Source organism: Spea bombifrons, chromosome 12 (assembly GCF_027358695.1).
Source record: "Spea bombifrons isolate aSpeBom1 chromosome 12, aSpeBom1.2.pri, whole genome shotgun sequence".
NCBI lineage: Eukaryota > Metazoa > Chordata > Amphibia > Anura > Pelobatidae > Spea > Spea bombifrons.
Genome location: NC_071098.1, coordinates 7,318,295 through 7,331,119, shown reverse-complemented (window position 1 = coordinate 7,331,119; position 12,825 = coordinate 7,318,295). Strand labels below are relative to the sequence as shown.

The window sequence follows — 12,825 nt, the reverse complement described above, 5'->3', positions numbered from 1 at the left end:
GCTCACACACACTGGATTATGTTGTATGTAACGGTGTAGTGTTTTTACTACTTCTGTGTGTTTTTACACACTTACACATTCATCCTCACACACAATCATTCACACTCATGAATTCATTCATACATTCCTACATGGGTCATATATGATAACATCTACGACCAGATCGCTTTGGATCGTGTGTCGTAAGGAGATTCACAGGGGTGATGGAGCAGTTTGGACTAGAAGATAGAAGATTTGACCCGATGCATCTTGCTTATGATCAACATCTCAACGGACTCTGAAGCACACGGTCAGGAATTATCGCTACACTTCAGGGCTGTAACACCAATCGCCGCTCTTCTTTGTCAGGAAGGACAAGTACATTTTCCCTTCTCTTCTATCCTTTCATGCTTGCTTGGCAATCTCTTTTGCACCTCACTTGCTGAAATCTTTCTTCACTTTTTTCAATCTTCTTTCCCTTTTCTCTCTTATCTTGCATGCCTGCCTTTTAAATTTTTCAAACAGATGCACATCGACGCACACCAACTTACTAACACACACTCCCTCTCACACACTTACATATAAACATTTCGATATATATATTATTTTTTAGTACGCAGCTATACATAAACATTCATGCCCAGAAGCTAATTATGATAAATATAAATTATGAACATAATAATAATAATAATAATAATAATAATATGCACTTATTACATATATACACATCTACATTCTTGCTCAGACACACTTACATATAAATTTTTTGGCACACACATTCATACAGGCACACATAATAATAATAATAATAATAATAATAATAATATGCACTTACACATATACATTCACGTTACGACGGACTTGGAAGAACACGTTCAGGAAATATCACTACCCTTCAGAGCTGTAACACCGATCGCCAATGTCAGGAAGTATTTTTTGCCTCCTTCTGGATCATTTTGGATTTCCTGCTTTTAGTAACTTTTTTTTCACTTGCAGTACTTTTTCCTTGTGCTATGTTCATAGCATGTGACACCGGATGTAGTAAGACGCACCTGGATACAGCGTCTGTGCGTCTTACTACAATATACCTGCAATCAGACTCTTTAAATAGACATTTATAACATACAAGTCTTTCAGGGACAATGAAGGCACCCTATAAAGGGCTTTAAATAGAATTAATATTTTAGAGCTTCTTGATCCAAGGAGAAATCCGATTGCCTTTTGGAGTCAAGAAGGAATTTTTTTCCCCTGATGGCAGAATTCGAAATAGCTTAATTAGGGGTTTTTTGCCTTCTTTTGGATCAAGAGTAAAAAAAAGATAGGTAGAAGGGTTGAACTTAATGGACTTAGGTCTTGTTTCAACCCTATGTACTATGTATGTAACTATGTATGTAACTAACACCCTAAAGCTCTTGGCTGCCCGTTCATGAACAGATCGGCTTGGATCTCACTTCATAACATCTGCAAACAGACCAGCTTGGAGAACACATCATAAAGACTCCGAAGCCCACGTTCAGGAAATATTTCTACCCTTCAGGGCTGTAACTTCAAATTTCTACTCGGCACACAGGATTTTTTGCCCCATTCTGGATCGTTTTGGTTACGTGTAATTAAACTAACCTAAAATCAAATCTAAAATATAAAACTAACCAATAAATAATATTTAAAACTTTATCGTTCAGCTCTTGTTGTTGTGTCTTTCTTTGTTCTTTGTTACTAAACACAGCTTTAAGATAACTTTGTTTCACAAAACAAAAGTATGGACATGGATCATTAGCCGTGTATATAGACTGTGGGTGATCATTAAATGGTTTTCGGAAAACCTTAAAAGGTCTGTAAAAATGTCCCATTCTAGAAATAATCATTTGGCCGAGAAGTAACGCAAAAAACTTGCAAAATTCAAAGAATTAAATTAAATACACCAGCATACCTGCCAGCCATTCCGTTTTTAATTAGACAGTCCCGATTTGAATCTCTCTTGGCCCAAGGAGTTGCAAAATTGATAGAGGTCTATTAAAGCTTCAGTGCCCCGGTCTCTAGATAACACCGGATGGACACCGGAAATGTTAAGGGTTTTAGGAGGTCAGTGGTTTCAATTTCTTCAGAATCTGCAGTTTGGATAGAAAGAAAAAAAAACATGCCTTGAAACAAGAAGAAAATTGAGTACCGTATATGAGTAACACTAGAAAGGCCCTTTCCATAGATATGGATGAATAACTTTCAAGGGGAGTGTGTCAATGCTCAGAATGGGAAACACAATCAACAATGGAGGTTGTGCTCCCCAGGAATGGACAGGGTTAACTTCTAGCACAGGAGCATTACGGTAAATTGCTGTAATCTTGATAGAAAAGATACACTACGGTTCAAAGGTTTGGGTCACTCAGCTGGTTTTATGGAAAACAAGGATATTTCTGGTTGTAACATAATTACAAAATGGAACACAGGAGTGATGGGAGTGATAAAGGGCCATTGGAACACAGGAGTGATGGGAGTGATAAAGGGCCATTGGAACACAGGAGTGATGGGAGTGATAAAGGGCCATTGGAACACAGGAGTGATGGGAGTGATAAAGGGCCTCTGTGCACCTATGAAGATATTTCATTAAAAAATCAGCCGTTTCCAGCTACAATAGTCATTTACAACATTAACCCGGTCTGCACTGGATTTCTGATCCATTTCATGTTATTTTAATGGCCAAAATTAGCTTTTCTTTCAAAAACAAGGAAAGCAACGCCAAACCGTAGAATATATTTAGTTCCTTATGGTAATGAGTCCAGGCAATTAAAGACTATCCCAGCATTATAACCGTTATTAGTCTGGCTTTTACTGCTTGGTGTAAGGGAACAGCGTGTATTTAATCCAAGGAGGCGTCGGGAAGGTGACAGCAAGGGGACACGGGTGTCCGACACCCTGCTGGCTCTCTACAAGGGCAGGAACGGGACTGTCCGCTGCTAAAAAGAAGATTAGGGGATCCGGTGCACACCATGGTCCTTCACAGAGAAGTACTGACCTTGGAGCTTCAATAAAAAGATTTTATAAAAAGTGCGTGAATTTTAATGAATTTCAATGATCAGTCTTGAAACCAAGTTGAAACCAATTGTTTCTTTAGAATATCATATGAAGCACCCATTGGGGAAAAAAAAGCAATCCAGAAATTATTCAGGCACATCAATCCAAGGATGACAATTTTTGTAACATTTTTCTGCTGCTTTTGATAGATTGAACAGTCGGACGGATCCAAAAATGGCTCTGTTTTCATTTAGCGAGATTGAAGAGTTTGAGGCGTTTGATAAATCGTCATCTTTGTATTTCTGTGTAGTACGTAACCCAGACTTGTAAAACATCACGGACGGTGAGTCGGAGTTCACTCCTGTTATTTTTTTATATGGAAGCCAGTGCTAAATAACTTTTTACTGGCACATTTTGCAAGTTACAACAGACAGTCACCAAACGGTACGGTATAACTTGGCTTCCCAGGAGAATAGATATCTACAGGGAACAGGTAATGGTCAAAGGCAAGTGCCGGTCTTCCCCAGCCAATCAGTGGGATAATAAAAAATACCAGGGCCCATGCGCAAGACGTATGTTTGGAGCCCACACAGTAACACACACTAACATAAGAACATATTTATACATACACACTAACATACTTATACATACACAGTAAAATACACACACTAACATCCTAACACACATACAGATACTAACATATGTACTTACACATAGTTACATATATTTTCACACAGACACTAACATATGTGCACACACACATGCACTAACATGTCTACACACACACAGTAACATATGTACTCGCACACATACAGTAACATACACACACACATACTTACACCAACAAATATAGAGCCACATACGTACACAGACTAACATACACACATACAGTAACATTATTGCACACATACTAACATACCTTATTACATACATACACATGCGGTATGTCTGGCTCAGGTTGGGTGGAAGAGCTGGTGTTTTGGGTCCCTTCACAATGTGGGGGCTGCAGGGGCTCCCGTGAGGCCATTGCAACCAATACACGTTTTTGGAGAAAAGATTATCTCGGCTCTGGTGGTGATCCAGACAAATCCAGGTGACCATCCATAAACAACCAGAGTGAAAAAGAATAACAACCAAAAAAATAAAATAAGGCTCGGACAGATAAAGAGGGTGAGGTTATTCTGATCTGCTCTGTGTAAATGCGCATTCCCATATCTATCACCTAGCAGGCTGAGCTTTAACCCATCGCCCCATCTCACAGATCCTGTACCAGAAATAGGAAAGGGTTTAGCACCGATAGGGAAGTTATATAGCCCGATACGTATGAAATCCACTTTAGTGGAAGAGCGACACAAAAGTAACTACTGGTTTTGGAAACATATACAGATTTCATGAGTATATAAACAGCCAATGCTCTTTACGTGTTAACCAGGAGCAGCAATTACATCTCATCTGTGGGCTGTGATTTGGCGTTCTGTAACACCCTTCACTGGATACATTTTTATTTAGAATTCAAGCGTACAACATAATCTTTGGGTACAGAATTAGCAGAAGAGAGAAGTTCCAGGCTGTGTAGATATTATCATACTTCATTATATTGCCTTCATGGCACATATTCCTATTAACAAACACGCTAACACCATTATAAGCGCGCCTGTATGTCTAAAAACCCCCAAAGCAGTAACTTAATGGAAATAGCCAAAGAAGACTTTTAAATTCCGTTACAGTATTTAATCATTTAACCTCTGATATAATTCATTCAATCAATATTGTTATTCTGATACATTTTGTTTCTGCTTGTTGGATCTTCTAAAGGTTCTACAATATATGTCGGCTGACGTCTAACCATAGTTTAAAGTTTCCTATTTCATACAGAATCCTCCAAACTGGGTTAAAAACACTCATCTGAATTATGTCGGTATAAAATATTATGCCTTATTTCCAGGTTGGTATTTTCCTTCAAGCTGCCCATTTTTGTATCAATAAAATAATATTTACTCTACCAACAAAAAAAAAGATTGGACCTCTGGCGAAAGAAAATGTTAAGTAGTAAAGCAAAAAATATCGAAGGATAAGAACACTTTTGTCTAATAATAGTTAATAGAAGTCCCCTAATCATCAAAAACCCGTCGCAGACGCCCAAATCTGACATCGAATCCATTCGCCTCTCTAAAAAAAAAAAAAATCAAACATTTCATGCTTGGTAATCTACGTCAAACCAGGTAGAGGTCCATAAATCAGATGTCTCATTGCCTTGGCCATCTCACACAAGGCTTGACCCTTTCCGAACGCGTGATTTATAAGCACAAGTTACTTTTCATTCAAGTCAGATTTGCTACGGCACATTTGCCGCGATACTGTACGCACTTTTTAGAAAGGCCTAAGAGACAGTAAATTTATTGTCTGCGATCCCTGAAGAATTACCTCAATGCAAAGTGTTTTGCATTCAGAATTCACCGGGAACAGATCCATTGGTTCTTCATTACTCTTTTTTTTTTTTTGGATCACGGTCGGAAGAGTGATGTGGGTTATGACGTCATGAATTGATATATAAGTAAAGGCTCATGAATGAGACGAGAGACTGTTGGAAAAGACTGTGACACACGCAGGACAAAGAAGCAGAATTGTATTCCATCCAGCAGACATGCATAAAATCATTTATTTCGGTGTTATGCTTGCCAGTATCTCCTGTCCTCTAAAGTCTAACCCGATAATTGACTCCGACGAAGTTCCTTATCAGCTTCGAGGTAAGAAACAATTTTTATCCTTCATTTTTAATTTTTTTTAAATATTTTTTTTTATTATTTAACACCAAGGAGAAAGCAGAGTTTTAATTTATTGATTTATTTTAAGGCATTTTAATAAAATTCTATGTTTCCGTTTTTTTAATACAGAACCCATATTATTACAATGAATAAATATGTCTGGGACAGAAACCTTGAGATTTAATGCAGATTTGGATCGGTTTCAGCTCTCGGCATGCATTGAATTTACAGCTTTATTATTCACAAAATATTGTTACAATTTTAGCTACGTAGTTAAGGGAGGGTCCTTTTTTGTACAGAATTTTATTTCTGAGTTAAATGGTGATAATTATATACGGCAAACCCAGTTCTAAAAGTCAAGCAATTAGCAAGAAGATTCCATTGGATAATATAATTATTGCTACTTACTACTTTGCATCAGAATTATTCTTTATTATCTTCAAAATTTGTTTATAACCAACAATTATCTGCATTATCGGAATCAAAACCACCTGCTGCCATTAATAAAAATGTAAAAAAAAATCCCTGAATAAAATAATTAGATTTTTATACCCTCAAGCATGGAATATTTGAAAATATTAAATATTTAATAATATTAAAAATATTTATTATTTCCTTTATAGCATTACCCTTTTCGGGGATGTTTTGTGATATTATAATGTGTGATATACTAGTATTTTGATATAGTATACATTTTTTCACGTTTTTGTCACAAGAAATGTTAAAAACTAGGAGGCGAGCTTAAATGACATAATATATTTTTTATATATTTAAATTAATGAATAATCCGTCTTCTAATAAATTTTGACTTAATTCACCATAGATAATAACATTTCATATATAATAATTATTTGATGCTGAATGTTTTGGGAAGCTATTAGCTCAATTATCAGATGCTTTGGATATATTTATTAAGAGCAATTCTGTAGCAGTATTTCTTTGGTTGCTATGGTGATAAGAGCACTTCTAAACTTTGCACCAGAATGACCCTTTATAAATAAAACCATTTGCTCTCTTGCCAGTTAAGCTTTTTCATTACTTAAACAGTGTCATAATATTACCCCAAAAACTTGGTCTGTCTTTGACCTTCCAGTACGGGACACGGACATCCCTGTTCTTCTATTCCAGATGTCGCAGCACCTGTCATTAAGAAAGGGTTAAAATCTTATTTTTTTGCTAATATAGGACAATAACTGTACCTGCCTATGGGTATGGAGGACTCTTGCATTTTATTTATGTGTTTAATGTTCTCTTAAGATTTCACTTTTTAATTCCGACTCTAGGTTCAAAGCTGGACTTTGCAGAACTAAACAATTTAGACCAGGCACACTTGTTGCAGAACTTGCCTACTTATCTAGACAAGCGAACATTGGGGGATGATATGGATGATTTGTTCAATAAAGAAGGTAAATATGAGATGTATGAGTAGGAGATATGATCTATATACAGTCCAATGTAATACCGAGACAGCTTGGCTTCCCAATGCCAACATTGGGAATTTAATTCAGAACATTCTAGAGTGTTTAATGAACCCTATAGATGGGTTCAGAGACAGTATTGTAAATTCTGTTGAGGGCTCTTGGGGGTCTGGTCTAAATCTATGTAAAATGTTTCCGTATTGTTTTTGTTCAATCAGGGCTCAGTCTGGGTGCCTACGCCATGGACGACGGCTTTAAAGAGGTGAGTGTTAACGAGAATAATTACAGAATGAACATAGGGTTAGAGCGTAACCAACCATCCACGCTCCCACATAAGCTTGGTTATAATATCTACTCGATCTTAAAGCAAAACCTCCAGAAAAGTCATATGAATTTAAAATTTTATACATTTTTGAACGTTTTATGTATTTATTCATGAAGATCACTTTTATTTATTTACTTACGCCTTTTGCTTTCTTATAGGCTTATTCCTTTTAAAAGTGGATAGGGGTGCATCTACTTAATCAAGCGTTCAGCATTTTATCTCACATAATTTATTTTTAACTAATATTTTTTATCACCTTCTCACTTAGTTATAATTTGAATCTGTTAATAATATCATTATATGGGTTTATTTGGTGTATAGCGAATTTAGAACGTCTGTTGTAGGTTTCCTTTTGCCTTATATATATATATAATATATGTATCTATCTATCTATCTATCTATCTATCTATCTATCTATCTATCTATCTATCTATCGATCTATCTATCGATCTATCGATCTATCTATCTATATTAGTCCAGCATTACTTTTCACGATAAACTCCCTTTGTTCTCTTGCCAACTAAGCCATGTATTTTGTTTTCTACACTTTTCTGGAAATCCAATATACAACCATTTTAACTTTAAATACCTCTATCGCATAACATTTATAACTTTATAACATTCACAATGGCCTCTGTCCAAGGCTTGACTCAAGGCTGAGCCAGTAGTCGCCCCATGGTGTAAATGGGCTTATTTGGGAGATCAGAGTTCTCCCCCCCAACCCACAGAACCGAGACAGAGGGGCTGCCACCCCTCGAGCTTCCACCCTAGACCAGAATGCGACGTAAGGATGCCAAGACCACCTGACCTACACACGGATTGTAGATTGAACCCCAGACAAGATATGGCCAATTAGATAAGGATTAGTATTGCATATTCTATATGAATAAAATCACAAGCGAAAGAAATACCCAACATGATTTGGTAGAATCAAGACTGAGTTCACTAGCCCCAATCTTGCCATGTCCTCCATAGTTTGGTTACCCTACTAGGCATCTTTGGAAAACATAACTGCCGTTGCGTCAACTTTTTCGACAAACCCTAAGTGTTTAATTGGTTTATCTTTTCAGGGTCTGTTTGGCAAACATCCCCGTATATCATTGCTGAACCGTCTGCAGTCAAAAGAGAGGAAGCAGTACAAAAAACGCGGCAACTTGTCCGAGTGCTTCTGGAAATACTGCGTCTAAAACCCAAGGAGGGGCGAAGACTTTCCGCGTACTTTTCTGAATGTTATTTGCCTTGGAGAGCTGTATATATTGATGCTTAGTTTAAACAATCTAAGTAGACATGTAAGCTAGATGATTCTGTATACTTTATTTTAAAATTAATAAATATTTTATGTTTTGCAAACATTTGGTATATTTTTCTGCTCTCGAAAATACATGTTTAAATATAGATCCATAAATATTATATACTGTATATATATGAATGAGCTGTCGTGTTAAATAAAGGTGCATAGTAAGAAATTAGATCGTACCTTCTAGCTATAAGATATTTTGTGTATAAAGACCAGACTAGCTCAAGGAAACAAACCCCAAAAAAACCAAAGATAGTGTCCTGTACCAAACTCATGTACCTGTGCAAAAGATGAGCCACAATGGAATGAATCCCAGTCTTTTTTTCCCACACTTCTCCAGCCAAAACACCAGAGTAGAACGTCCTTGGCCCCCTTTCCTGGTGGCATTTGGGGGCCTCAACAAATTCTGCCCTTCACTGGCCATAAGGTCAACAAGACGCTTGGATCTACCTTAGGGACCTCTGAAGAGCTTTGGAACCCCAAGGAGGAGAGAATGGTGCCACCCAAACAGAGAGTGATAGAGAGTGATAGAGAGTGGTGGCACCCAAACAGAGAGTGATAGAGAGTGGTGGCACCCAAACAGAGAGTGATAGAGAGTGGTGGCACCCAAACAGAGAGTGATAGAGAGTGGTGGCACCCAAACAGAGAGTGATAGAGAGTGGTGGCATCCAAACAGAGAGTGATAGAGAGTGGTGGCATCCAAAAGTCTAACACCAAACACCACTGTCTTTAGAAAAATTCCCTCTGACTCAGATCCCATGTGGGAATCCAATGACAAAAAAAACAGATAAAAAGCACAAAAGCACAATGAATAACCAATCATTATGACCCCAGGGCAACATTTTTCTCTGCCAACCATATGGTCAGAGCAAAGGAATGAACAAGTGTCAGGAAAAAGCCTAAGGTTACTTGATTCTATCGACCGGTGAGTCTCCCCCTCTTCAAAGACATTTGAACAAGTCCAAAAGGCCATGAAGCTGTTGTAAGGTCAAAGTAGATCACCAAGTTCCCGACCTTCCGCTTCTAGAGCTGCACTCCCTCAATGAGAATATTGAACCCCATCCTTCCCTTCAAGATGACAAAACCTGTAAAGGTGCTTTCTGGGGGGAAAGGGAGGCGAAGGAACAAGAAAACAATAGATACAATGTAGAAGTGACCTCTTGTATAAACACCATTGTCTAAGTAACCTCTTGCATGAACACTTTCATCATTGTGACTTGGCCATGTGGGACTGGTGCAATGCCATTTTCTTCCAATTCAGCATACCTGGGCCAGTTTTCAGTCCCTTCCGAGCTCTGAAATAAAAGTGTTAACCAAAGAAGCAAAGGTTTAGAAATCCGTTGTCCATTCTCCCCCTGTAATACCATTTCATAAAGACAAATTTATTTGCATATGGAGCAGCATCGACATGTCATAAAATTGTCAAAATGATAAAACGGCATCTGGTTGAATATTTTTTTCACTCAAGTCCTCTGTACGAATTTTAAGAACCTAATAAAAAAAAAAAAATGTCATTTCACTGCTGCTTGTAAACTGCAGCGAGCTCCCTCTGTGATGGTCTCGGTGGCAAATTCTATTGGTTTATTGTTTCTTTACATTCCCCGGGACCCCAGTAATAAAACCAAGAAAAAAATCTATCTGAAAGTTAACTCGAACTGAGGGAAAATAGGCCGTGAAAATCGATTTTCCCAAAATATATGAAAAAAAAAACAGATTGTAGAGTTTGAGATTCTGCAAAATCTTTATTAACAGCAGAACTCGAACATGAAGACGAAATGTTTTAAAATATATTGTTTTTCAGACCGACTCTGGTGGAAACATGTGAAGTATGCGCTTCGTGGTGTGTTAGCTCCTAACTTCTCGGTCATGTATCAGGGATATCGATTAACCACAGACCCTACCATCCATCTCTGACATGGGAACCTGACGACAGACCCATTATTATATAAATCTTGCTCATAACAAGCGTGTCATAAGCCCGGAAGAAGTGTCAGCGGCCATGACAAATGTCTCCATAATCAGTTGCTGGTACGTGCCGCTCAGTCTATTAGCGATATGGATAGTCCAGGCAGACAGACTCTGTCCTGTGCCATGGAGTATGCGGGGAAATGGATGGTGTATTGGTGCAGGAGATGGGGGCCGATGTTCATAGATGTAGGGTAACCGGAGCTTTCAAGACCTTAGAAGTCCTTCCTTCAGAAGTTAATACTGTTGAAGACAAAATATACTCAAAAAGGAGAGCATACCGGTTCACAAACGTGGATAGAAGAAAAGACAATGGAAGCAAAAGGTTGAGGAACGCTGACCTTCAACATCTTCCCAAAAAGTACCATAAACCTTGCAAGTTCTATCCACACTCCAGTTAACCCAAAGGTTTATTGAAATGTTATACATCGTACCAGCAGTCTGACCAAAAGAGAAGAGTGTTCATCAAAGTAAAAAAACATAGTAGCTGGTAACAAAGTAACAGTACAATGTTCTGCATAAAAGAACGTGGGTTTGTTTTAGGGGTTCTGATGATACAGGTTCAAAAGTATGGGGTCATGAAAATCTAGGACATTTCTGGCTGTAACTGAATTGCAAAAGGGTTTCTAACCATCAATTATCCTTTTAAACTTAATTTTGGATCCGTGAACACAACGCGCCATTGGAACACTGGAGTGATGGGAGTGATAAAGGGCCATGGAACACAGGAGTGATGGGAGGGATAAAGGGCCATTGGATCACAGGAGTGATGGGAGTGATAAAGGGCCATTGGAACACAGGAGTGATGGGAGTGATAAAGGGCCATTGGAACACAGGAGTGATGGGAGTGATAAAGGGCCATTGGAAAACAGGAGTGATGGGAGTGATAAAGGGCCATTGGAACACAGGAGTGATGGGAGTGATAAAGGGCCATGGAACACAGGAGTGATGGGAGGGATAAAGGGCCATTGGATCACAGGAGTGATGGGAGTGATAAAGGGCCATTGGAACACAGGAGTGATGGGAGTGATAAAGGGCCATTGGAACACAGGAGTGATGGGAGTGATAAAGGACCTCTGTACGCCTATGAAGAGATTCCACAAAAAACAGCCTTTTCCAGCTACAATAGTCATTTACAACATTAACCCCGTCTGTGCTGTATTTCTAATCCATTTCATGTTATTTTTATGGACAAAATTAGCTTTTCTATAAAAACCATGGACCTTTCTAAGCGACCCCAAACTTTTTAATAGTGGTGTATATTCACCTGCACGAGGAGAACCTCATTGCTATTCTCACATTCTCTACTTGAAGAACCATGGCTTCGCCGTGGAACCAACCAAAGATCCCAGCTTCCTTGACGTAAAATAGTTCCTTATTTGAAAAAGAAAAACTCAAAAATTACACTTACCGAAAAACAAAAACAAGCTATAAGTAGTTTTCTTCCTCTAAAGCTATGATTATTCATAAAAGACATCACGGAAGGTGCATGGCGTGTTTAATGTATGTGCTAGAATGATGCAATGCATACAGATGGGCTCCTAGATTACCGGTCACCAGGAGGTCACATCAGACACGACTTAATCAATAGAGTTTGAAAGATATATTGGAATTCCTGTCATTTTAAAAATCAACCTTCATATCCAGGGCTATTTTTAATTCACAAATCTTGCCAACAGGGGTGGGGGCAAATCCTCAAAAGAATCTATTAGTAGGTCTCGTCTTTGATTTTTTGAGCCATATTCCTATCCCACGCATTTTTACATTCCTCCACTTAGTATTATTTTATTGGATTCCCCCTTTTACGGCCCTATTCTACAACCGAAATATCGCTTGGAGCATTAATGTTTGTGCGCGGTGACATTCAAAAGAAAATATGATTTAAAATCAAAAGCAAGTAATTCCAAATCAGTATTTCAAGGCTCGTTGGAACTGAAAAGCTCCATAAAATTAACATTTGCTGTAACGCAAAAAGTATTATATTCTCAATAAATGCTTGAATGATAATGAAACGGACTTGTCATTTAATAAAACAACAGATTAATTGGTCAATCATAAAATACTATC

At 38.0% G+C, this 12,825-nt stretch overlaps 1 protein-coding gene across 1 annotated transcript; it reads left to right on the top strand.

Annotated features, from left to right (window-relative positions):
• Nucleotides 1-5,588: 5,588 nt before the first annotated feature.
• LOC128470347 (urotensin-2-like) lies at nt 5,589-8,846 on the top strand. The gene is made up of 4 exons (XM_053452222.1): nt 5,589-5,735; nt 7,037-7,159; nt 7,390-7,433; nt 8,567-8,846. Exons 1-4 carry the CDS (start codon nt 5,633-5,635, stop codon nt 8,681-8,683), a joined length of 387 nt encoding a protein of 128 aa, XP_053308197.1. The 5' UTR covers nt 5,589-5,632; the 3' UTR covers nt 8,684-8,846.
• Nucleotides 8,847-12,825: the final 3,979 nt, after the last annotated feature.

What these genes read in the sequence shown, in the direction of transcription:
- LOC128470347 (XM_053452222.1), top strand. Translation starts at nt 5,633, where the DNA reads ATGCATAAAATCATTTATTTCGGTGTTATGCTTGCCAGTATCTCCTGT. An exon ending in AGTTCCTTATCAGCTTCGAG is followed by an intron (nt 5,736 to 7,036) that starts GTAAGAAACAAT and finishes TTCCGACTCTAG; the next exon opens with GTTCAAAGCTGGACTTTGCA. An exon ending in TGATTTGTTCAATAAAGAAG is followed by an intron (nt 7,160 to 7,389) that starts GTAAATATGAGA and finishes TTGTTCAATCAG; the next exon opens with GGCTCAGTCTGGGTGCCTAC.